Source organism: Rhea pennata, chromosome 23 (assembly GCF_028389875.1).
Source record: "Rhea pennata isolate bPtePen1 chromosome 23, bPtePen1.pri, whole genome shotgun sequence".
Classification (NCBI taxonomy): Eukaryota; Metazoa; Chordata; class Aves; order Rheiformes; family Rheidae; genus Rhea; species Rhea pennata.
The window spans coordinates 1,166,750-1,191,874 of NC_084685.1; the positions used below are offsets into that span (position 1 = coordinate 1,166,750).

At 43.1% G+C, this 25,125-nt stretch overlaps 1 protein-coding gene across 4 annotated transcripts in view; it reads right to left on the reverse strand.

The window, feature by feature from the left end:
* Positions 1-25,125, reverse strand: part of LUZP1 (leucine zipper protein 1) — an 87,968-nt gene that overhangs the window by 40,687 nt on the left and 22,156 nt on the right. For 3 of the 4 annotated variants that reach the window (XM_062593874.1, XM_062593875.1, XM_062593878.1), the window contains exons 2-4: positions 11,115-11,268; positions 7,565-10,808; positions 918-1,082 (exon numbers count right to left, since the gene is read on the reverse strand). In XM_062593874.1, the coding sequence (XP_062449858.1) occupies positions 918-1,082; positions 7,565-10,720 (3,321 nt within the window). In that variant the 5' untranslated portion in view covers positions 10,721-10,808; positions 11,115-11,268. Of the gene's footprint in view, positions 1-172; positions 658-917; positions 1,083-7,564; positions 10,809-11,114; positions 11,269-25,125 lie in introns of those variants that run through there. The other variant, XM_062593879.1, reaches the window with a different exon arrangement.

The following is a 25,125-nucleotide window of genomic DNA, read 5'->3' on the forward strand; positions in this document are numbered from 1 at the left end:
ACGCTGCTAGACCAGGTGCTCTAGAATGCTGAGTTAGGTGCCTAAATCTCTACAAAATCAATGAGAGATTTTGTTAGCTAAGTTAGGATTCACAATGGCAACATGCTGAGCTCTGGGCAGCTACACGAGCAAAGAGGAAATGCCAGGAAAAAAAGAAAGTCTTTCATAAATATAAATATAAATATATATATATTTATGTGTGCGTGTGCGTGTGTGTGTATATGTATGGTCATATATATATATATATATGTATATATTATACACACACACACATATGAAAGCATAGTTGTGCATTTAGAACTGAAAGTCTGAAACACTGCCTGGAAACCTGTTGCTTCTGTACAAATGAAGGGGGCTGGAATGCACATATTTTCATATCTCAGGAAGTAAGTCACCATCACCATAACGTTGGCCACTTTCCACTTTATGCAGCCAAAAACGCATGGTTTAGGAAGCAGAGGAGCAGGTATGTAGCAACAGACAAGCACCATAGTGGTACAGCAGCCAGCTGAAGGGGGAAAGTCAGATGCTCTGATCTCTTCTCCCCAAATGCTTTTTTTTCCCCTCTATACCTGATTGTCCAATACAAAATGTGTGGCTGGGGATGACTAGACACAGTGCCTTTTATTCCCTGGAGAAGATGTCTAGCGATAAAGCCTGCTGAAACAAGTTACATTAAGAAAAAAAATAAGGTACCACTTTTTTACCAGTAGGGAAATTAGTAGAATAATTTACTAAAGTGTTACAGTACACACTCCACCTCTGGAAGTGCTAATCCAAAACTGGATTTATCCTAAAAGATTTACCCTCATTTGCACAGAAGTTCTCTGAGTTATGTTAATGAGAGGTCAGTTCAGATATTGGCCTCTCGCCTCGCAAATCTAATTCTCTTCTGGATGGTCCTTGAGATCACATACCTGCTCCTCTGCTTGGACACCCAGCTGTGCACGAGGATTGGATTCGGTGTCCTGCAGGTCCATCTTGGAAGCTGACCTTTTTCCTGATGTGTCAACCTGTGAAAGATACTCAGAAGAGCCATATTGTTTTCTTCTGGAACTAGGCACAAAATCTTTGCTTTCCTCCTGTGGGAAGAAAATAAGAGGCTTGGACTCAGAAGCTGTGAATGGGGTCTGGAGTAGAACTGGCTTCCCAGCACTTGAATGTCTGCAGTGTGAGGTTTGACTCCCTTTGACAAAGTAGGGCACTCAGGTCAGCTCTGGGATGTCCTCCCTTTTGTGCTATTTCCTTTTTTTTTTTTTTTTTTTTGGTAATTCTTCCACCAATTTCTAATACACAAGTTCTAGGTAGAGAGATCAGATTTGCTTTGTCCTATGTTCAGCTGAGTGAGCTATGTGTAAGTCTGTGCTCAGCTTACCTTGGCATGGCTGGCTTTCTGGGCCCATGATGCTAGTGTCCATGAGGCCCACCTTGGACAAGAAAGAACTGTCAGCACCAGAAAATCCCCCAGTTCAGTGACTGAAACAGTCTGTTAAAAACATTAACTGTGGGTTTTAAGTTCCAAGGGCTGAGGGTGGTACTTAGTTACCACCTCCTAATCTCTCGGCAATAAGGAAGTGATGTGTTAGTGTCCTACGCTGACTTCGTAGCATAGGCATCTAAATGCTACTCCCTACTCACTCATATCTTCTTGAATGTCTGTCAAGACCTCTAAAGGAATCACATTCTGAGATTCAGGGGCCTAAGAGCTGCCTTAGGGCTGGTTTTGGCACCTCTGTTTTTTGCTGATTCTGCACACAGCTGAGTGAGCTACAAAGGTGAGGAGAACCTTTCACCTACCAACTTTACCTGGGAAGCTAAACATGGAAGTGCTTTTGCTATTGCTGTCACTGTTACTGCTAGTATTTGGCTGGAAAGCCTTTACAATAACACCATTATCCACAATTTTTTAACAAGTTTATAAGGCATTGTCACATTAACCTCAGAAACAAAACAGAAATTATTACAATGTTGAACTTACATTTTCTTAGGGAAATACACATGCAATAATGTAAGCAGTTATTACACAAACAACAAAGGTTACACTGAACTATTGAAGGCTGTATTAGCTCTGGTTGCTTTGGGAATGGCATCGTTTGCTGAAACAAACTGTACAGCCTCACAGAGGTGACTGTTGGGCAGTAATGGAATAAATGCTGATTATTTTTGGGAGGTCAACTCTTGCATTTTTTGCAGCAGGTCTGCACCTAGGTGGCTATCCATTTGGACAACTGGTCCATGGATACAGGAGAGCCCCTGGACCTTCCTGCAGGGAAATGAACAGCACAAATGGCCTCCTGGAAGACTTTTGGTCCTTCAGAAACACAGTAACGGAGCAGTGGTGGTATACAGGGTACAAAGCACAAACTCAGCCCTAGAAGTGTGATTTACAGGAGGACCACTAGGGAGATAATGTCCTAGTTAAGCCTCAACTCTAACTTTATTTAGGAGACAGTGTTCAAGAATCAGCCATGAACCCATGCTTTTCCTACTCTTAAGTCATCAGGAACACTACCTTCATCTACAAAAGGGGCGGTTATGAGGCCAAAGTCAACTGAGCCCTAGGAACACAATAAAGAAATCTCATTGAAGAAATGAATCAGAAATAAGTGTATATGGCCAAATTAACTGTTTTGGGAGCCTACGAAACATGGATTATGAGAACAAGAGGGCAGACCACGGAGAGCATGGTAGGAAGACAAGCCAGCACAACCAAGAGGGACAGAGTCCTCATCTCCAACAGATACCTCAGCGATGTCAAGATCACACTACGGAGGAAGAAAGGGACAATGCAAACACAGTCCAGGAAATCTGGTTCACTTAGCAAGTACATTTGGTGTCAAGCTTGCCTGAACTAGAGAAGACCAGAAATAGTCTGGCATGGACAGTCACTGTAATCCTTGCCATAGAGCTAAAGGTTCCTGTGAACAGGATGAAACTTACTTAATATCAGAGATCTGAGACAGGAGGGCTGGGAGAAGAGGGCTTGTAAAGCCCTCATCAACAGAGAAGGTCTTTGAGGCAGTAAAATGTCGCCATGTTTTTCTGCATCCATGGACATCATACATGATCTAGATTCCCCCAAAGAACATTTCTGAGTTGTAGAATGGCACATCACCAGTGTACTGACTGTTCTGCTGGTGATAATGACAGCAAACCTGCTGCAGGTCTTGAAGCCGAAATTTGGCTTCAAGTGTCACAGATTTGCACCTCGATACATAGTCTCAGAAAGAAAGATGGTTCCAAATAGTAAAAGTGTTGTGACACTACATGCTTGGTAAGCTGTTTAGGGTCAGGACGATGAGTGATGACTTTTAGTTTAAAATTTCCTCTCTATCCATATGGCCTGGTCCACCACCATCATCTCTGGTTCACAGTTGATCAGAGGCACCGTCAGTTCTAGGTCAGTGTGTGACATATCCTACATGGTTACTGATGCTCACATCTCCCTTTTATCATAGGACCAAGTGGTCCCTTTCCGATCCTTTAGCGAAGTGGACACTGAGTGAGGATATGTTACTCCATCCCACTGAGTATCTGATAATGCCAATTGAGCATCTGATCATGCCAGCCTGATCTTTCTGCTGTCAGGCAGCATGAAATCTATGACTGCCAAACCAGGTACACTAGTCCCAAGAAGACTGCATAGATGAGGCACTAAGCCTAGGTAGGCAGGATGTCCAACCCTCACCCCCCCCCCAACCCAATGATGTGCAGCATAGTCAGAGAGATGCAAAAACAGTATCTTCTGGTACTGTAGCTTTACTCTGAGCCCAGTCAGTGCTTAGTCCAGCACTCCTGTGGTACACAAGATGTGATGACAATACTGAAGAAAAAAATCAGCCGGTCCCTGACAAAAGCCTAGGATAATGCTCAGAAGTGGGAAAGCCCCTCACAACAGTTGGCACAAAACAGAATAGAGGCCTGGGGAAAAGTTCTTGACATCTAAGGATTAAAACACAGCAAAGCGCCATGGCAGACTACTTAAGTGGAAGCTCATGCAAATTCAGCAAGATTTAAAGGGTGGTGGGAGCACTTAGACCCTGAGCAGAAAAGAGAAGGAGAGGGTGTGCAAGAGAAAGAGAGCGCGTGTGCGTGCACTTGCGCATGAGAGAGAATAAGTAAGCATCCCTGGATATTGTAAGGGAGAATTTTCCATAAGCTCTCCCCTCCTCTAGCAGAAGGTACATGTAGACTCACTAGAAGAAAAGCCTACCTTTAGGTTTTAACCTAACTTCTGTGGTGCAGAGCCCAGCTTCACAGCAATCATATTAATATCAAAACCACAGGATGGGGAGAACAGTCATCTTGCACTGCCGACTGCTCTCCTGCCAATGCCTTTGGACAAATTCAGGCACTGCCAAATGTCAGCAGTCAAACATCCTGCCAGAGAAATAATGACTTCTTCATTGGATGCATAAAGCCCAGTAGAAACGGACTGTGTGGTACAAAACACGCTACATGAATGAGATGATAGCACGGAAGATCTTTGGAGAAGCTTGAGAAAAGCTGGCTGCGGTCACTAGAGGGAGCTGATCAACAAGCTGCAGTCTCCATCCACTGGCAGGCTCCCCAGATCTCCCAACACAGCAGCAGACCAAAGAGCTGCCGCTCCTGTAGCGCAATAGTGCCCAGAGCTGCTGATACCTCACCAGCTTTATCGTGAAAAATTCCTTACATCAGTAGTGAAATACTTAAGGTAGAAATTACAGCCCTTGCTGCCAAAGCAAGGAAGTTGCCTCTTTGCAGCTTCCTTGCAAGAATTTCTATGCACTCCCTTTGGGTCTATCCCAAAGGACGGCATGAGAGACAAGAGCCTAGGCTCCAGCTTTCTTTAGCTTCCTCTCATGCTGTAGCAGGAGGTCAGACACAGCTAAATATTTCGGGGAGAGGGAGAGAGAGAGAGCTGTATTTTGCCAAAAACAGCACAAACTTTGTGTTTTCTAAATAGGACGTTTAAGGCAATTTCAGATTTTGCATAGTAGAGTTGGGCATAGGAGGCAGTGATGCCTTCTCGGACACTCTGAATTTGCAAAGTTGCTAGTACTACTATAGCAGGTGCTCAGTGGTGGACTAAAGGTTCCAACTTCTACCAAAGAAATATCTATTTCTCTATCAGGAACATAAATGCCAGTGGAAACGGATTGCTTATGGTATGAGGCATAGTATAAGGTTGAAGATATATTCTTCAAGAAGAGCGACTATTTTCCCATGTGTTACCAGGCTTTGGATATAGCCTTCAAAAATGAGCGACTCACCACGAACAAGCTATTTGGAGTAAGTTTTTGAAATGCCTCAAATATTTAGCTCCCTGTGATTTGATTTAGTCTCAAAATATTTATAGTATTTTTTAAAGAGCTAGTTGCAAAGTTTTATTACTGCATAAGCATATGAACTTGCAGGTTTGCAGTGGAGGGCTCAGGAGTTTTAGGCCCTTCAAACTGCCAGACAAGTTTTTCCAAGGGGATATGCAATATTCTGAGCTACTCAAATATGTGGAATTTAGGCTGTTCTTGTATCCATGTATCTCCAATCTTTAAGGGTAACTTCATGCCCCTCATTTACAAGGTAAAATTAAATATAATTAATTTATCACCAAGAATTTAGATTTCTGACTATATGGTGTCAAGATGAGATTTGTTTTTAAAGGTAAGATGCTGACAGGCACATAACTCAATATTCAAAAGCCCTGTGTGAACTAACCACACAGCTGCTTTGCTGACTGCTTGTCACTGCAATTAATAGACAAGGCTGGAAACCAGCTAATTCATCAAGAATACTCAGGCACGCAGAGGTCAGGATGCTCTGCAAGGTACACTTCAGATGACGTTGTGGTCACATTGCCTGCATAGCGAGCAAACTTCATTGAACAGTAACGTTGGGACCACACACAGTATGTACTGCAGAGCTATGCCAGCGCCTTTACTCAGCCCTGGATGGGCTGCTAGCGGATAGATGAAAGTCCCTGAAGTTTTGCCTTCCTCGGAATTAGTCCCTAAGCCAGGAATTCAGACTTCTGGGGTTAAGGGAGGCCCATGGCTGGATTTCCAACTTCACAAGCAGGAATGTCGGTTCCCCCTGGACTCATGAAGGAGAAGTAAAGACTGCCTGTAGCCCAAGAGTGACTGCAGCCAGGAGGAGATCTTGGCTTGGAATCTCTCCCATAGATAATGAAGTCTAGGATAGAAGAGGAGTTGCTTCACCACTGATACAAGTAAATTTTCCTGATAAAACTGCAGAGGTATCAGCAGCTTCAGGCACTCCCTTCTTCCCACAATTTCCATCAGCTACTTAAAGCACTGTCTGTGGTTTTCCCATTCCTACATGCCCCTTTAATACAAGGGATTTAGGTTGCTCACTGAGGCTGATAAAAGACACTCCCAGAGCCAGACACTGTCATACGCAGTTCCCTGCTGTATCCTCTGTGTCTGAACATGGTTGGAAGGCATACTGTACTTCATAACACCAGGCAACAGATTCTCTGCAAAGCAAAGTAATGGTATACATTCTTTTGTGCAAGTCATGCCCAGAGAAGTGAAATGATCAGTGAAATAGTTCTGCAAATATAAAACTTCTTTCACAGCTTCACCACCTGAGGTCTGTCAATGCCAGAGTCATCCGGGTGTGAATCTGTCTCCTCTACCCACCAGCTCTGCTAGCTTTCACCTGGGCTCCTTTGCAAGACTGAGAATGGAAGTGAATGCCAAAATTAGTTCCAAATAAAGAGCAAAGACAGTGAATGCAGTGGGAATCAGAACGCGGTTTAACAAACTAGAGGGTCATTCAGTGCCTGTGAGTTATTTTAAAATATGCTGGAGCCTGCAAATCTTTTCAAAGTGAGAAGAAGATCTTATCAGACAGAATGTCTCCTTGTGTCAGCTGCACTTTGAGGGACTCCTCTCATTAATAACATCCAAAAGAACAGGAAGGGAGCACAGCCATTTCTGCAGCTCTGTTTTTCTCTCAGGTGGTGTACTGATATAGACCAAGACGGACGGAATAGCTCTGTGTAACCAGCCACCATTCATTTGTAGACTGTTTAGGAGATGCCCAGGAGGCATTTTCAGACCAGAGTCCACACCTGGACTCTGGTTTCAAATGGAGAGAGACCATGCAGCCAATATGCAGCCCTTACTAAAAGGAATTACAGCTTCAGACGGAGGTAGAGCCCTATTAAAGTTTACTCTTTTCACTCATTTTTCTCTGCTACACCAAGCTGACAGTGACAGGCAATGCTATTCTGAAAAGTATACCATGTCCTAAATAAGCTATGACTATGTCTTCTCTGATCCTGGTAAGACCAAATGGATATGGCTATATAGTTATTCATATAGTATTACAAGATCAAGGTGGATGCAAACATCACCAATGGATTTAATTTCAAGGTGTCTAATTTAGGTGCTTCACATACAAGATGTCCTACTGAAGTTAACAGAAGCTGGGAGAGGACAGCACTTAAGGAAATAATACATAAGAATTTCAAATTAGGTACCTTAATGCAAATAGAATACTTCAAAAATCTGCTCAATTGAGAGAAACACAAGAGTGCTTAACATAGGACACTTACAGGTAATGCGGTTCGGTGCCAAGTAGAAGCCACTGTAGGATCACTGATGTAGCTCCTGCGTGTTAGCAGTTCAGATGCACTTAAGTTACTTTTGGTCCTTCGGGAGCCCAGTTCAGGGTCATTCCAGGAATTGGCTACAGCACTCATCCGTGTTGAGTTCTGCTCAAGTGAGTTTGTTCTTGCATGGTTCCCCTCAGTTTCAGAGATATCTGCAGAGGATCTGCACATGTTTGTAGTACTTGAAGCTGCATTTTTCTCCACTTTGGTTTGAGAGTCGTCCAGGGAATGTAAGCCTTGTCTTGTTCTCCAAGAACTTCTCACAGTGACATGTTTTGTTTCTGATGAAACAGTGTCCAAAGAGCCATGGTTCTTCCAGCTGATTGTCTCCAAAGATGGCTCACTGTTCTTTTCTGGGAGTTCAGAAGGCTTTATCATAATACTGCTTCTTGAGACCACTGTTTCTGCTCTACTTCTCAGAGCTACATCTCCAATTCTGTCTGTCTCAGATAATTTCAGAGCACTTTTATTAATTGATATCTCAAAGGGTGTGGGGAGACTGTTAGTTATTGGTGAGGGTTCATTTGGAGCAACTCTGATGTTGCTGGTGGTAATATGCCTTTCCTTTGTTGCTACATCTGCACTAGTCCTTGAAGATGTTGGCTCAGAAGGGAAAATTGTGATACTGCTTGTCATTTTATTTGTTATGGTTTTGAAAACACCTTTCTGTTTTTCTGACTCTGCCTCAGAAACAGTCTCTCCCATTACTGCTTTCATGTCTTTTTCAATGATTGCAGGTTTAATGATGGCTTTTGATCTCAAAGCTTCTCTTGGGCTGAATGACCTTCTGGATTTAAATCCTCCGGTGCTGGCATCTGATGATTTTATAGATTTGGTGGATTCTTCATCATTTACAATATTCTTGTCATTTTCAAAAACAGATGCTCTAAAAACTCCCCTGGAATTGGAGAACTCTTTGGAATTGGCTTTCTTTCTTGTCTCAAAGTCCGACTGGGTGGTCGCTTTTTTGCTTCTTCCTATTTCTTCTTCTGAATTAATTTTTTCTTGACTACTTTGGATAGTTTGGCAATCTGTTTTTAAACCAGCATTTACATGATCTGTTGCTGAAGTTGAAGACTGTTCTCTGTCTTCTTTATCAAGACCTGTAAGAATCTGCAGAATATCTTCTTGACTCCTTGAGCGATGTGAACGTTTTATTAACGCTGAAGGCTTGATATTTTCAAGTAAAGTGTCTGTGAAATCTTTCTCTTGGGAGCTTACTGCTTTTTTAGCCCTCCCCTCTGAGTGTTGCTTGTGAGATGCAGCAAAAGCATTTGTTCCTTCTGCTTTAGAGCTGATGGAGTCTGATGCTGATGTTTGGGAAGAGAGGTGATTCCTATATGCTGAAGCAGTTCCATTGGAAGAGGTGTGATTACCCTTGGGGAGGAGCATATCCACAGAGTCAGCAATTTCTGTCTGACTTGTTTTCAGCTTCTCAGGCAAAGAATACACTGATTCTCCTTTGCTTGATTTTTCATCCCGTGCATCAGAGTTGGTTTGGCAGTTGCCACGGAGCATCTGATATGGCTTTTCAACCTTGGATCTTAGGCCTGCGTCGTTAACAGGTTTAGAAGCAGCTTTCCAAGATTTCTGCTCGTGTGCAGCAGGAGGATATCGACTGAGGACAGACGGCTGCTCTTTTGATCGCTTTCCCTCATTCTGTGTAACACAGCCTTCCTTCTGACCAGACGAAAAAGTGGAAACTGAAGATTTCTCTTCCAGTCTTTTTGTATCTGTTGCAGTAGCATCTAGAAGGGTAGATGCACTGGATGTCTTTCCGGCTTTCCTGTTCATTAAGCTTGGACTGGGTACTTGCTTACCACTGTGGCAGTAACTGTCATTACCAAAGGAGAAATCTCTGTTCCGTATTCTTTCCCGTCGGTGCTGAGGTGAAAGTTCCCTTGCCTTGTGCTTGCTAGCTGTCAGATCAGCTGTGATACCTCTGTATTTAGGTCTATCGTGTTTCCCCCTGCTAGAAAAGCTCATATCTTCATTTTCTACCTCTCCATTCTCCAGATCTTTTTGTTTCTTTATTTGCATTTTTATTTCTTCTAATTGACCAATCAAGAGTTTGTTTTTATTTTGTTCACTCAAGTAACTGTCCTGCAAGTCATTGTTTTTCGCTCTCATTTTTTTAAGTTCTTCTTCTAAAGATTCAAAATGCTTGATCTGAGTTTTAAGTTTCTCAATTTCTTGTGTGAGATCTTTTACTTTGTTGTCTTCCTGATTTTTATTCTTTTGGTTTTCTGATTTATTCCTGGTTTCATTTTCTACATGTTTTAGGTAATCCACACTTCCCTTCCTTCTGGTTTCTTTAGAGGGCAATGTAGGTGACAATTCATCTTCAATTTTCAAATCATTTCTTTCCAAGAGATTATGTGATGATCTTTCTAACAAATTGGATGCATTTCTAGTTTGATCTGCTCTATTTAGTTTATTGTTTTGCTCTAATTTCTGGGTTAGCTCCTGGATTAACTTTTCGTTCTGCTTTTCTCTTTCATTAAAATGTTTCCTTTCACTGATAAAGCTCAGTGCTAAGGATTTCAGTTTTTCTAACTCACCCGTTAAGCTCTGCTCAGTTTTATCTAGTTTGTCTTCAGATGCTTCAAGTTCTTTCACTTTCACTCTAAGTATTTCTAATTCTGTAGATATCTTTTTTGTCAAGTTCTTTTCTTCATTAAGGCTAAGACACAGCTGGGTACAGTCATTCTTGCTTCTGCTGAAGGCTTCCTCCAGTTTTTCCAGTTCTGCCATTCTCTTCTGAAGTCGTTCAATTTCTGCCTTCAGCTCTCGGGTGAGGCTTTCTTCCTCTTCAAGTTTTTCTTTCATTAACCGGCAAAGCTCTTCTGCTTTCTTTATTTCTTCATCCTTGCCTTCAATCTTCAGCACTCTTTTCCGCAGGGCTTCGACATCAGCCAGCATGCTGGAATTGCTGCCTTCTGCCTGGATAACTTTGTCCTGGAGGTCAAGCAGCTCATCCTCGGCTTTCTGGAGATTTTTAGTGGCTTCCTCCAGTTCATCAAGGCGGCGACTAAGACTCTGTAATTTGAATCGTAGGTGACGATTCGAAGTTTCCTTGTAACCTGTGAATTCTGCCATGTTTATTTTTTATTCCTTCTGGGCAAAACTTTAAATGCCTTCCTTTTCCTGGTATTTTACAGTTTATTTGGACAGAGGCAATCTCACCCTGAAAAGAAAACAAAATTTTAAATGAACACCAGAACTCAGAATATAAATCAGAATATTTAAATATTCATATATATAGTCTTTTAATTAAACATGTGTCTGAGTGCTAAATTAGGATCGTAAGAGAAACAAAACTGTGGAAAAGAGCCATAGTCCATTTACTCTGGTGAGGCAGACTAGTTTCAAAAATAGCCCATTACTGATAGGTGAGGGAAGGAAGTAGCATCTTATGCTGATTTGCAGGGAAGCCGTGTGCAATCTCCAGTGTCCCTTCCCACTCAGTATTCAGTGGTCGATATAAGCCTACCTGTGTGCAGGTTCTTGGATGGGTGAGGTTCATGGATGTGCATCAGTCAGGTCTCTGCATGAAATATCCATATGGTGAGTATTTCTCTTTGAAACACTGTACAAGCCTCTAGGAGAGTCTTAACAGATGGAGATTCAGGGACCATAAACAAGATCTGGAAAGTAAAAAATGCAAATACTGTAGACTGATAAAACTGTTACAACCAATACGATGGGAAGAATGAAATGGCCATATGCTCCCTACATGTGGCAAAAGCACGGGAAAATGCTCTCTCCAAATAACCTATCAAGAAAACCAAAGGAACAAACTGTGAGGAAATAGGAGCTAATGTCGCCGGGCAGGATTCACTATGTTTCTGGCACAGGAACTACCAGAAGGGCCTGTCCCCACCACATGGTGTTGAGAGAACTGACTCCTGAACAGCCAGAGCCCAGTCCAACGCAGTGCCCAGCAACACAGTCTTAGGTCTGGACATGCTGCTTTTGTAGCAGCTCAGAGTTCACAATAGCAACACCAAGTAGAGACTGACCATCCTACAAGCCAGTTCTGTAAATGTAAAATGGGAATATAGAGGAACTGGTTTCCTTTTGAACCTGATGAGTGCTGTACGCCCTGTACAACCTTGATTTGCAGAGATATGGGAACACAAAAGTTGCCTTACGCCTTTGCTAAAGGATTGCTGCAATGGAACCAGATGCAACCTGCAATCTGCAGAGCTGCTGCCATCTGCTGGGAGACTTTTAACAAGAAGGAGATCCTTGACATCCACTGCACCCCCCGCAGCACCCCGGCCTTGGACTGCACAGGTGGAGCATGTGATAGCTGCTGCCAGCCACCTATCTCTTCTAGTATTTCTAATGAAGCCCAAGTTACTTGGCAAAAATCTTTAACTTGGTCACCTCCCTAGGACACCGCATCAATGGAGTTCCGAATTTCTCCCTTCCTCTTTAAAAAGCTCTCAACGCCCTCAGCTGCTACTCACTTGCCCACCAAGGTGATGAGCAGTTGCAAACAGTAACATGTCTCCTCCTCGTTGCCACTGACAATGAGCAGTGATTACGAGACCGGCGGGCGCTGATTCACTAGACGTAGATCTCCCAGCTCGGCGGCCTGTGCAATGCTTCAAGATGTCAGGACTTCTTGTTTTAAAAATAGGCGCTCTGTGCCTGGCAGGGAGTAGCGGCAGGGGGAACTGCTGGAACTTGAGTGGGCCAGAACAGCTGCTGGGAGGATCTGAGATTCCCCTCCAGCTCCCTGAATAAGCATCACTGTATCCTGCACCTGAGGTTCACCTCCAGCTCCACACTCCTGTGTGAGAGGCTAACACAAACACAAGGAGGGGGAGATGACTGCAGCTCTTTGACCTGCACCCTTGCTTAGCCTGCCTGTGTTGGTGCAGAAGGACTTGGCCTCCAGCATTTTTGTTGGAGCTCCCTGCAGAGGAAACACTTACGAGTTTCCTATTTCATAGTGCCAAGAAGGGAAGAGCAGGATGTGGGGAGGAGATGGTGCTGTTAAAGGAGACTGCAGTGCCCTGACACGAAGCCTTTGATTGAAGGTGATTCATTTCCTGCCAGGCAGAGGGGCTGGTGGTGAAAACAGCCACCTGCAGTGCACTCCCAGGCACCCTCCAGCCCCTCTCTGCAGGGACCATTCCTGCTGTGGGGCTGACCACTATATTTGTTCTGGCTAACACTCACCAGGCAGCTGAAAGGAGCAGCACAGAAGAGCAAACGGACAGGAACCTGAGGTCAGCTGTGTCCACTGGCATGGCAGTGGACACCGGATGCTTGTCCAACTCCCTTGTCACTGTGGTCACCTCACCCCACAGTCACGTGCCTGAGAGTACATTACCTCGCACTGCTCACAAATTATAACGGCCAAGTGGGCTACAACCCTGCTTAGTAACTGCCTGCTTTAGCTGCAAGCAGGGAAGGCTGCTTGTTCTCCCTGACAGATCCAGGCAGGATCCCTTTCAGAAATGTCACCAGAATGTCACAAGAAAGGACGGAACCAGTGACCTCACAGCACTCTGAAAACAAAACCCTATTCCCAGTGTGCCTTGGAGCAGGGAGTTAATGGTTAACTCAGTGTCAGCCACTGTTCAGGAAGGCCCCAATCAGGTCTTCTAGCCAGCAAATAGTAGCAGCTGCATTTCAGGCTCATTTTCAGAATGCCAATTTGCAGGTGGTGTGACACAGAAAGAGGCTTGGAGCTCTCAGCAGTGCCTGTTTTCAACGCTGATTTTCAGACCATGGCTCACGCAGGCCATTTCTCCTGTGCTCAGCAGGAGAGGAGTGTGTGGTGCTGGCAAGCTGTGTGTTAGCACTGGGAACAGCTCTGGTTTATAAGCGACAGGCTCCTCATCATGGAAAGACCACAGTGGCTCAGCATGCCTTGCACAGCGAGACCAGCCTCATGGTCTCTTTCACTGGAAAGCACTAGAAAACAGAAAGGTACCTCCACAGGCTGGTGCACAGAACAGTTAGGAAGCTGGTCTTCCCTTGGTTCCCTCTTCTTCATCACCTCAAATATCCCAGAAGCATTAGTTGTCACTTGAATTGAGTAGTATCCCTCCTCTCACATACCTGGAACCTTGCAGAAGCCCCACAGTGGAGGGCAGTAAGGGCTCAAACTCAGCAGTGAGCAAAAGGTCTGTAGATATAGACCATGCTCTGAAGACACAGGGCTTCTGCAGTCAGAAGAAAACATTTTCCTGGTGGGGTGACCTGCTATCATTCAATGGAGTCTCTATTCAGAAAGAGAGGAGGTATGGGAACAGATTCCTGGGAAGGGACTAATTATTGCTGGTAAACCACCATTCACCCATCTTTTTGCTCCATCAAACCACCTTCTTCAACCTGGATCCTGCAGAGTCTGGACCATGGCTTATGACATCCCTTCATGTCTGTACATGGTAATTCCAGGTGAAGAGCTTGGTGTGTGTTGCAGGGCATCAAGATTTACATCTGCCCCTCAGGCTACATTGTTACAGCTTCTGCATCATAAAGAATAAGCAGAGGGACATGGATGCATCATCCCAACAGTCACTCTCCTCCTGCCTGGATGCCAGAAGCTGTTCAAAATCCCAGAGGAGAAGCTGATTCAGGAGGAAACATTCAAATCTTTGAAAGTGAAGCTGAAAATTCAGCTCAGCAATTGTGTAAGTGGCGAGAAAATGACAGATCTCTTGGCAGAAGAATGCCAGCTTGAATAGCAGAAGCCATTCCTCCAAGGCCTCTAAGATGTTGCTTTCTCCAGTAAACCCTTCTGGATCTCTAGAATCAAGGCTTCTCCTATGCAGACCACCGATACAGAGACCACTTGTCTTTGCAGCCAGTCTTTCCTGTCAAATTCTCTGTTCCACTTAGCAGCAGTCTTGGGTCACTGGAGGTCTTAGCATTCACAGGCTTTGAAGCCTCCTGATTAGCCAGATCTTCTCATGTAGCCTGTAGGAGACAACTGAAGTTGTCCTCACTGGCAGTGCGCTCAGTGGCTGAGAGAACAAATCACTCTGCTAGGAGCACACTTTGAATTTTTATTTGGTTTTTGTTCCAAATTTTCACCTGGAACCAGTAGCACCTGGTTCCTGTAGTTTCTGAAAATTTAGCTATTGCATAATAAACATCTAAACACAACAAATAAGAAATAATCCCCCCCTCCAGGTGCACCTAATGTTACCATATAGCTCTGTTTTCCCCACAATACAGCCTTACCACAGAAGCACCAGTTTCCACAGAAGCATGTGGAAACGTGCTCTAATTGGTTCACCTGAGAGCTGCAGACTCTGATGTTGGACTGCACTGATTCTAGCCTTATGAAGGCAGACTCAATCACTAATTGCTAGCACTCAATAAACAGGGAGATTCTCAATGCTTGTGAGACCCCAAAATATAATCTCAGCCCATGACGGCATGAAGTTTCAGCTCCTTAAAGGCTAAAACACTTTTCTCAAAATTTTTTAGGGCAAATTATGCACAAAATAACTACTCTGAGAAACATCACATAGGGAATAGTTGAAAGATCTCAAAGAAAGTGGTACAGGACCATTTCTAAAATAAAGAGGCCTGTGATATATCAGAAATATACGTATCTTGTAGCAAACTTCTCCAGGACCAATATGACCCTTGAAGTCTCCAGCTAGTTTGCTGATGGCTTTGTGTGGCTTACCAGATCACAGCTTAACAGAGCCCTTCTATACAACCCACAAATACCTTGAGCTTTGCAGAAGCTACATGGGAATCCCCTCCTCTAATCCTGTTGAGTTCCAACAAGAACAGGGCTTCCTTCACATTCCAGCAATATAGCCAAATCACTCACACACACACACAAACACACACACATGTGTGCGCACATGCTCTACCAGCCTAAAGCCACTGCTCCTTTTCTGTCTGGCCCAACCTTTCCTGTAGAAATGACTCATAACAAATGATTTCAGACGATTCCTCCAAAAAACAAAGCAGTGTGAGAACTGCTTCAAAGCCAAAGTCCCCTTGTCATTTTTTGCTAATGCATCACAAGTCATTTAACGCAGGAATACAGTTCTTCCAGACAGATAAACCTGACAATCAACTTTGTTCCTCAAAGAGAAAAGGTTGGAAATCCTCTGGTCTAACTCACATGACTGTGAGGTTTATATGTTGAAGTCCGATTTGGTCATACTCTGCAGACAATGGTAAATTCCAAGGACACTCATTTCATCCTCAGAGCAGGATCTAAATTATTTCTCCTTCTCTCTGTCTCCATGGGAAGGAAATAAATTGCTCAGGCTTAGATAGCTAAAGTGATGGGAAAAGAATCCCAAGTAAACCTTAATTTCTGGATTTAAGAAGACTCTTGATTCATGAAGACTCCTCAGGGCTGATTTGCACATTTGTAAGTAGCCAAATTTAGAATGTATCTCTTGAGTGAGATTAGCATCCTCTAAGGCCATAAATTTGCAGAACTTCAGATGAAGAAAACCTGTCTCATTCCCCTACATCCCATATATCTTTATGAGAGCTCTTCTAGTGCTTTCTCCAGCCTACTCTTAACAATGAAGCTTGCATGCCATCTTTGGAGCCATACCTCATCCTCATAGGTCCCATATCGGTAAGAGATTTTAAAATAATTTCTACCCTACACTATTCCTCTTGTAATAGATTTTAGTCCTAGCGAGTCTCAAAGGACCAAAGGACTTCTACTCTAATCTTCTAAGAAATACAGGCCAGAGACCACTGCCTGCATAAATGCAGTATCCAACAGTAAAGCAGTATTGTCCAGCAAGACCAGTTTTCACAAAGCTGTTTGGAGAGTAACATGTCAAAAGGTATACTGCATCACAGAATTCAAAATCTGGGTGCCAGAGGAAAGGTAGGGCACTAATATGTGCAAATAAGCAACTAGTGGGATTTATCAGACTGCCCAACTCAAATTAACTGTAAATGAATTTAACAGTCAAAACCACAACAAGGAAATCTCATTCACTGTTTAAATATTTTCATAAATCTGGTCTCTATTTGAATTGGTGTGATGACAACCCAAGTATGGGCAGTATGCAAAGGATGTGGAGACACCCAAAGGATGTGGACCTGAATATTTGCAAATCAAAAATAACTCAGATGTAATTCACCTTGTTTCGTTTTAAATTTGTGAATGAGCACTTATTTTGGAGTAAGTAGCTCCTTCCCTGAATGAGAGGATTTTCACATTTACAGCCTAAAAACTTCACTTTTCCCTGTTAAAATTGCTTAGTTTGAATGCCTTAGAGGCCACAGCCATGGAAGTCTTTGAGCAATATGGAAGACGAGCAGTATTTAAATACGTGATGATGAATGAATGACTAGTGGCGCTCCTCAGGGGCTGATGGTGGGACTGATACTGTTTAATGTCTTTATTAATGACTTAGATGATGGGATGGAGTGTGCTATCAGCAAGTTTGTGGATGATATGAAATTGGGAGGAAGGGGGGAGAGCAGCTGATACGCTGGAGAGCAGGGCTACTATTCAGAGAACCTTGGCAGGCCAAGAGAGGGGCAGACAGGAGTGTCAACAGAGAGCAGTGCCAAGTCTTGTTCCAGGGATGGAATACCCCCCAGCACCAGGACAAGCTGGGGCTGGCTGGCTAGAAAGCAGCTTCACAGAAAAGGATCTGGGGTGTCCTGCAGGATAAAAAGTTGAATGTAGGTCTGCAGAGTGTCCTTGTGGTAAGGAACTGCTGGATTGGTAAGAATGCAGCCTGCACGTCAAGGGAAGTAATCCTTGCGCTCTGTCCAGCACTTGTGAGAACATACCTAGAGTGCATTGTCCAGTGTGGGGCCCCCCAGCACAAGAAAAGACATGGATGTATAGGGTCTAGTCCAGTGGAGGCCACCAAAATGGTCTGGGCTAGAGGACAGGAAATACAAGGGGAAGCTGTGGGAACTGGATTTATTTGGCCCAGAGAGGAGAATTTATTGCTGACTGCAACTACCTAATGGGAGGCTGTACAGAAGATAGGCAGGCTCTACTCAAAGGTGCACAGTGAAAGGACAAGACACAAGCTTCTCTTACAAGAGAAATTCCAGTTGGATTTTTTTTCACCATGAAAGTGGTCAAAATTGACACAGGCTCCCAGACAGGCTGTGGGATCTACATCCTTGGCTGTGGGATCTACATCCTTAGAGATAATCAGAGCTTCAGCAGAAAAGGCTCTGAAACTCCCCACTTCCTCCCCAGCTGAGACGATTTATTGCAAGACAATATATTGCTCAATATATTTATCTTAATAAGGAGAAGAGAGCAACGTTAACAGGAACATCCTTTACAAACAGAGATGGAGAGAAAGACTCTACAGAAACCTTCTAGCAGAAGGCCCTTTAACCTCTTGACATAGGCAGAAATAACTCCAGTGCTTAGAAGCTGAATATATACCAGTATTATAAATAAAGTTTACATTTCTAAGATGGAGGGGAATCAGCCAATATAAAATGTTATCTTTCAATGTAGTGGATATTATAACTTGTTCCTGCTTTGAGTGAGGGCTTGGATCACAGACCTCCAGGGGTCCTTCCAACCTCAATCACTCAATGACTGTCCATGACCATTATTTTTAGGTTGTCACTGATACCAAAATTCCAGCAGGGCTGGTGCAGGATTCAAACACTGAGACTGTTATTAATGCTAATCAGCATTTCAGGGGGATGGTTAAGCAGGTTTTGTTAAATAAATTTGATAAGAATTTCTTGCACAGCTGGCAAATGTACTAAAGAATCTGACACTTGGACTTCAGCTTTATTTATTTTTCCTTTTAGAAAGTGAACTGTTCCCATCCTAGCTCTGTTATTTATTTTCTGCAATAACTAGGAAGAAAAAAGAATGATAATTTTCACAAATAGCAGAAAAAAAGAGGCAGTGGTAAAAATAATATGGACAGTTCAAATAAACAGAGCTGTCCAAAACACTGATAATGTGAGAAAAAGTCTCTCAAAGGGTATTCATCTGACTTTCCTGTGGTGACATTGCTTTCCTCAGAAGGAAAGGAATCACTCTTTGAAGTATCTTATTCTGTCCACTGACAATAAAGGGAATATAGACACTGGCTCAGATATCTGGATGGTAGTCATTTATCCTTGGGTAGGTATGTCCTTATGCATAAGAGTCAGAAGCCGAAAGTTTGATAGAAGTTGGGGAAAATTTGGGGAAAGCTCAGAGAAATCACAAGATTTTTTTCCCTTTAAAAGAAATCATTGAACTGTCCAGTGATCTCACCTGAACAAGAAAGACAATCCTGCATTAACCTAAGAGCCACAGCAACATCCATTTAGATTTCTGTTCTTGAAAACATGCCCTTCTGATTAGATGTGTCTCAGGAATCTCAAACTCTTTGAATTATTCAAAGAAAATATCAAGAGAAAATGGGACTGTGGTGAGTAAATAACTCTGGAGAAAAGATTTTGGCTGATCTAAAATGATCTTTACTATAGCACATTTAGCCAAAAACTGTAACTTCACTATAGAATGGTGGCAATAGAATTTTAGCTACTGAAAAAAATAACTTACAAGTGAACATCGTAGTGAATTCACCAGGAGTCACTATATAAATAACTCATTCTAATTCTACTTTTCCCCATAAATTTCTCATTGGGTTTTCTGTCTTTAGGAAGTGCCTGCATTTCCTAATCTCATTTCTATTTACTATTATCAGTTTTATCCTGCCTTCTATTTAGTATAGATTATTATTCTCCTCTTTACTGGCATGTGACATGCTGGAAAGCAGCTCTGCAGAGAAGGACCTGGGAGTCTTGGTGGACAAGTTGACCATGAGCCAGCAATGTGCCCTTATAGCAAAGGAGGCCAATGGTATCCTGACTAGCAGGGAAGAATGTTGCCAGCAGGTCGAGGGAGGTGATCCTTGCCCTCTTCTCAGCACTGGTGAGACCATATCTGGCATCCTGTGTCCAGTTCTGGGCTCTCCAGGACAAGAGAAACATGGAGCTATTGCAGCGAGTCCAGTGAAGGGCTACTAAGATGATCAAGGGACTGGAGCATCTCTCATAGGAGGAAAGGCTGAGGGAGCTGTGACTGTTTACGCTGGAGAAGAGATGACTTGGGGGGAAACGTATCAATGTGTATAAATACCTGAAGGGAGGGTGTAAAGACAACAGATGATAGTCTTTAAAGTGGTGCCCAGTGACAAGACAAGAAGCAATGGGAACAAACACAGGAAGTTCTGTCTGAACATGAGGAAAACTTTGCTTACTCTGAGGGTGACTGAACCCTGGAACAGGTTGCCCAGAGAGGCTGAGGAATCGCCATCCTTGGAGATATTCAAAAGCTGCCTAGACATGGTCCTGGGCATCCTGTTCTCTGTGACCCCTGCCTCCTGAGCAGAGGAGTTGGTCTTGATGATCTCTGAGATGATCCCTTCCAATCTCAATCATTCTGTGATTCTTGTGCATCCACATGGTTTTAGCCATGGAACTTTTAAACATTTGTGAGAATATAGTATTTAGGATACTTACTATAGTATTTTCACAAGTCCTAATTACCCTTTACTTTCTTATATTTAAATTTTTCTATACACTCAGTTTTGCTCATCATTATGTACAGTTTCATGAAAACACTTTTTTAGTAGCAACATCAGATAAAAGCTTCCACTGGGAGTATTTTGCATGGTTTGCATAAAACAAAATTCAATCAATTCACAGCCATGTGTGAGGAGGCAAAAACTTTTAGCTAGAAATACCTATGCTGGATGAAACACTGTGAACTGGGAAATAACCATGTTCCATTTCAGGAAGTAAAGTGAAACTGCTACTATTTGAAGCCTGTACAGATAACTCCACCAGAAGTTCTTTGAGGCATGAAACTTCCTCTCCAGATGCATAAAAGCATCCTATCCTATATAACACGTGCTTTGCTTTGATTTGGCTGTTGCTACCACAGCACCTTGAGTACCCACTACTCTTGACTTCAGGACCTTCCCAGCATGCTCATGTGGGAATAACTGTAGGTCCCCCCCACCAGTTCTTTCTGTTATGCCAAGATAAAAATGCTGCCAGCTGTCATGCATTTCCGTCTAGTGCTACAGGACTTTGTTATCTCTCACAAACACATTTTGCACTTAATCTTTCATCTCTTTGCTTATGTCTTTAAATTTATAATGTAATATTCCTCACTGTGGTTGTGGCAGCCCCAGTCCTCAGCAATGGCACTGCTTGTCTTCTATGGTATCCATCATCAAAATGTAAGGGCATATCTGCATGTCAAGTTTCAGGCTTACCAAGACCTCAGAATGAATGAGAATTATTAATCCCTTGAACTAAGCACTTTTTAATTATTTTTTTCTCTTTTGCTCTTCAGGCTGTACTTAGGGGGTTCCAGCAGTCTCCAGAGAGCAGCAACCACTATAGGCTGCAGAAAGCCAATAGTTTCCAAAACATGCATAACCAGAGACAAGATCCACAACTTGCCCTTTCGTAGTTTGTGGGGTCCTCTGCACTGTCAGATCCACACTGGCTATGAGTTTTGCATTCTTCAGCTGACAGGTGGTCCTGTCTCAAGGGGAAGAACAAAGCAGGCTTTTTGTGAGCATGTCTATATCCTTGTGGATAGGGCATACACCTGGAACTCCTTCCTCCTCCTCCCCTAAACGTTGAGGTGAGCTTAGACCCTCCCTGTTCTATTTTCTGCTAAACTATTACCCAGAATACGCGTGGGAATCATATTCTTACACTGAGTACAATGATGGGAGTGTTTGAGCACACCTGGGGAAGAGGAGCCTGAGGCAATATAGGTCTCCAGACTACATATTCAAATTGCATTAGAAGTTTGACAGCCAGTTCAGATGTGAGGAGAGTCCTGGAGACATACAGCAGCAAAATTCAGGGTAGCAAAAGGGTTTCTGTCCGCAACATCAGGTGGCTCAACAATTTAGTGGGGGAAATTGCCTAGACTACAGTCAGGTACTAGGGCAGGTGTGTTCTACTCTGCCGTGTGTGTGCAAACACCTGTAGTTTTGAGGGAAGGTTTTCTGCTATTGTGTACGCATGGAAGGGACTATGAACATGTCATGTTCAAACCCAGTAGTGCTGCTGATGATTTGTGCCTATGTCACAGTTCAATGTGATGAGAGTATCAGCGAGTTTTTTCTTCCCTGCCCCAAGGTGGAATGGAACAGGAGGAGTCCAGCATGTCATTTTTCATTTGCAAAGAAAAATTTCTCTGCCTTTTTTTTAAAGGGAAAGGACACAAATGTCACAAATTGCAGCACAGGGAGGATACTGTAGTCAGAGACTTAAGCTACTTATAGAGAGAAGGAAAGTTTTTCTCAAATTGCTTTTGCCTTTTATGAACCCTGCCAGCACCCTATTCTTGACCCCATACAATGATACGTAGTTATGGGAACAGGAGAAAAAATACTCCATAAAAATGGTATAAAAAATATCCAGACTAAATAAAAGTCTGTCAGAGTCCACTAAAAGTGGAATGTGTCATCAATTCGGCATGCTAGCTACAGGCACCTAACAACCATCCCTGTAGATCTGAAGAGAGAGGTAAATGATTTATTTACTTACGTAGGATAGGGAAAGAGGCACCATGGCCTCACTGAAAAGAGAAGAAAAAAGACAAGTGATTTTTAGGGATGTCTGTATTTTTAGGGACGAACTGTCTCAGAAATGTCTGCATCTGGTGGGAGAGAAAATTCTCAAAGTCAGAATAAGCTAAACAATCTGGAAATGGTTTGAATATTGACTAATACAACAGCAGACTAGAGACATGTGAAATAATGAGACAGGAGCCAAAAATAACCGCAGTGACCACAGCATTCAAGGAGACTAAAACAAAGACACCAAATAGAGTCTAGAGCAAGTGTGGGAGACTGCAGCAGGCTCTGCAGATGTAAAAGAGGCTTTGGCATGTCACTGAGTCACACCGACCCTGCAGAAACATTCAGGTCACCCACCGAACTCTTAAGTACAGCTCTGCTTCCAGCATTATAGAAGCACTTTCTCTACACAGTTTTGAAGGTGCTGAGGGGGAACTGGCAGAGCCAATTTGAAAGTAGTAGAGCATAAAGCCACCTCCAACTGTCCAACTTTAGCAGTGTCTTTGAGCTGTGCTGAGATTTGCACAGACACTAAGACTGTCGTTTTCCTGCATACAGTAGAGCATGTCTTTAACTACTGAGCTGCTGCTCTTTTCCATCTCCCTTTTGAAACCATGCTTGCCTCACACTATACACACTGAAAAAGTTCATAAGGAAAGGTGTAGTGCAACCAGATCTGAGCATTTGATCATTAAGTGTTAGCTTTTTCATCAGTAACTGATGACTGCATGCATGCATAGGCACCAAGCAGAGCTCTACAGCTGGCAAGGTCCCTGCGTCATTAACATTGCAGCAGGGAGAAAACTATCTGTATGATAGAGCATAATGCTCTTGTTCAAAAACAGATGAATTATTTTCAAACCCTTTCAGCACGCTGGTCCCATCTGCTGGGGATCAAAAAATGCCTTGCACATACAGCAGACAACATGTTATTTCTTTTGAGAGGCTCTAAATTTGCTTTATGTTTGGATTTAACTACAACTTTTTGTGCACTGTGAAGAAGCAGAAGAGTTGGAGGGACAGCTGCAGACCACATATCACAGGCCTCAAGAATTACATTTCTCCTTTCTCCACACTGTTCCAAATAAAATGTTCCAAACTGTATTGAAGCAAAAGCTGAGGATGATCTTTTCCTTCTCTGTCTTTATGTCCCATGCTACTACTTGCACTGTCCTAAGAAACTGATTTTATTGTCAGATTTGATTTCATCATTTCATCATCTGTGGGCATCAGTCCAGCAAGTCACACACTCAGCAACATCCTGTGGACAGCATGGGGAGAGTGGTCCCAGCTCTTACTGCTTTCATAAGATTTACTGAACACGAAGGTCATCCACCTCCTTCACCTCTCCATTCTTCCATCCTACTTCGATCTGGCTCAGCATTTCCAGGACTTTAGGGCCCACAGCCATCACCTTGTTCTCATTCTTGTAACATCTGCTAGTGTCAAGGTGCTACCTGGAACTGAATTCATCCACAGGCTACTCAAAAGCAACAAGATCAAAAACCTTAGGAAAGACTCAAATATTAACTAAACTTTCCTGACTGTCCCTGCCACGAGGCCAACTTTTTAAAAATTGTTTTCTACTTTCTACCTAATTGTCATCAGTTTTTAATGTAATTCTCCACCATTATCCCCTTGGATTTCTAAGACATATTGCAGTATTTATGAAGACATCCACTCAGTGTTAATAGCAGTACAAAAACAAGCAATATACAGGAGGAATGTAAATGAGGAGAGAATACCACTGTCCAGTCTTGAGTAGTGTGGGCTTCCGGCTCTCCCATCTCAGAAAGGCTGAAGTATAACATGGGTCTGTGTGAGCAATGACTGCCCAAGATCAGCCTCTCTAGCCTGAAATAAAGACAGCTAAGGGGGTGGGAGGAATGATAAAAAGCTACAAAATCAGAGGAGGAGTAGAAAAAAGTGATGTTTGCTTGCCTTCTATAAAACAAGAACTGACGAGTATCAGCTGGAATGACTGGGGGAGGCTCAGAGCAACCAAGGAACTCACTACTTGCAGGATATTGTGGATGCCAAAAATTTCTATAGATCCAGAAAACGATTAGAAGAATTTGTGGAAGAAAAAATCACTAAAGACTATTAAATGCAGAAGACCCAGAAAGTCCTGTGACTCAGGAAGTCCCTGGAAGCATAGAGCTACTACTGTATATCAGCCCTATTTGCCTACTCCTCCCCAGAGGTCTGCTTTTGGCTATTGCAGTGGTTAGGATGCTGGGTAAGATGGCTCTTTGTTCTGACTTACAGCTTCCTCTCCTCTGTTCCTCCCCCCACCTCTTCCTACCGTTTAAGTCTGCCTCTATTTCTCAATCTTCCATTTTCCCCAGATGTTTAGCCTATGGTCGGATCTGCTCTAAGACCTATCAAAGACAAGACATCACTACCCTATCAAACTTGCCTCCTACGCTTTCTCTTCTAACCTCTGGTCACCACAGATCTTATTCTACAAACACAGTTCTATCTTCTCCACTCTCTTCTGCCCTGTTTGTGCTAAAGGATGGGACAAAAATATTGGCTCCAATTCTTACTGGTGCTTTCAATACTTTTTTTTTTCCTCCTTCTGGCTGCTCTTCATTTGTCTCTAGTTTGGTTCATTTTATTCAGCACTCTGCTTTTCTTTATATAGCTTGTTCAGCAGGGGAACTCCCTGCCATGGGGCATTGTGGAAGCTATAAGTTCACACAGGTTCAAAAAGCAGCTAGACAATTTCATGGAAGAAATATCCATCAAGGGTCATATATACAAGGACCACTCCTAGCTCAGCAAGCCTCTGAACTAAGAGTTGCTAGGGACTGGAAGAGTACTTCAGGCTGCATCATTGCACATTTGCCCTGTTCTTACACTCCTTCCTAGGAAACTATTTTTAACCATTACTGGAGATACGACACAGGTGAGGTAAATCTTTGATCTGATCTAGTACAG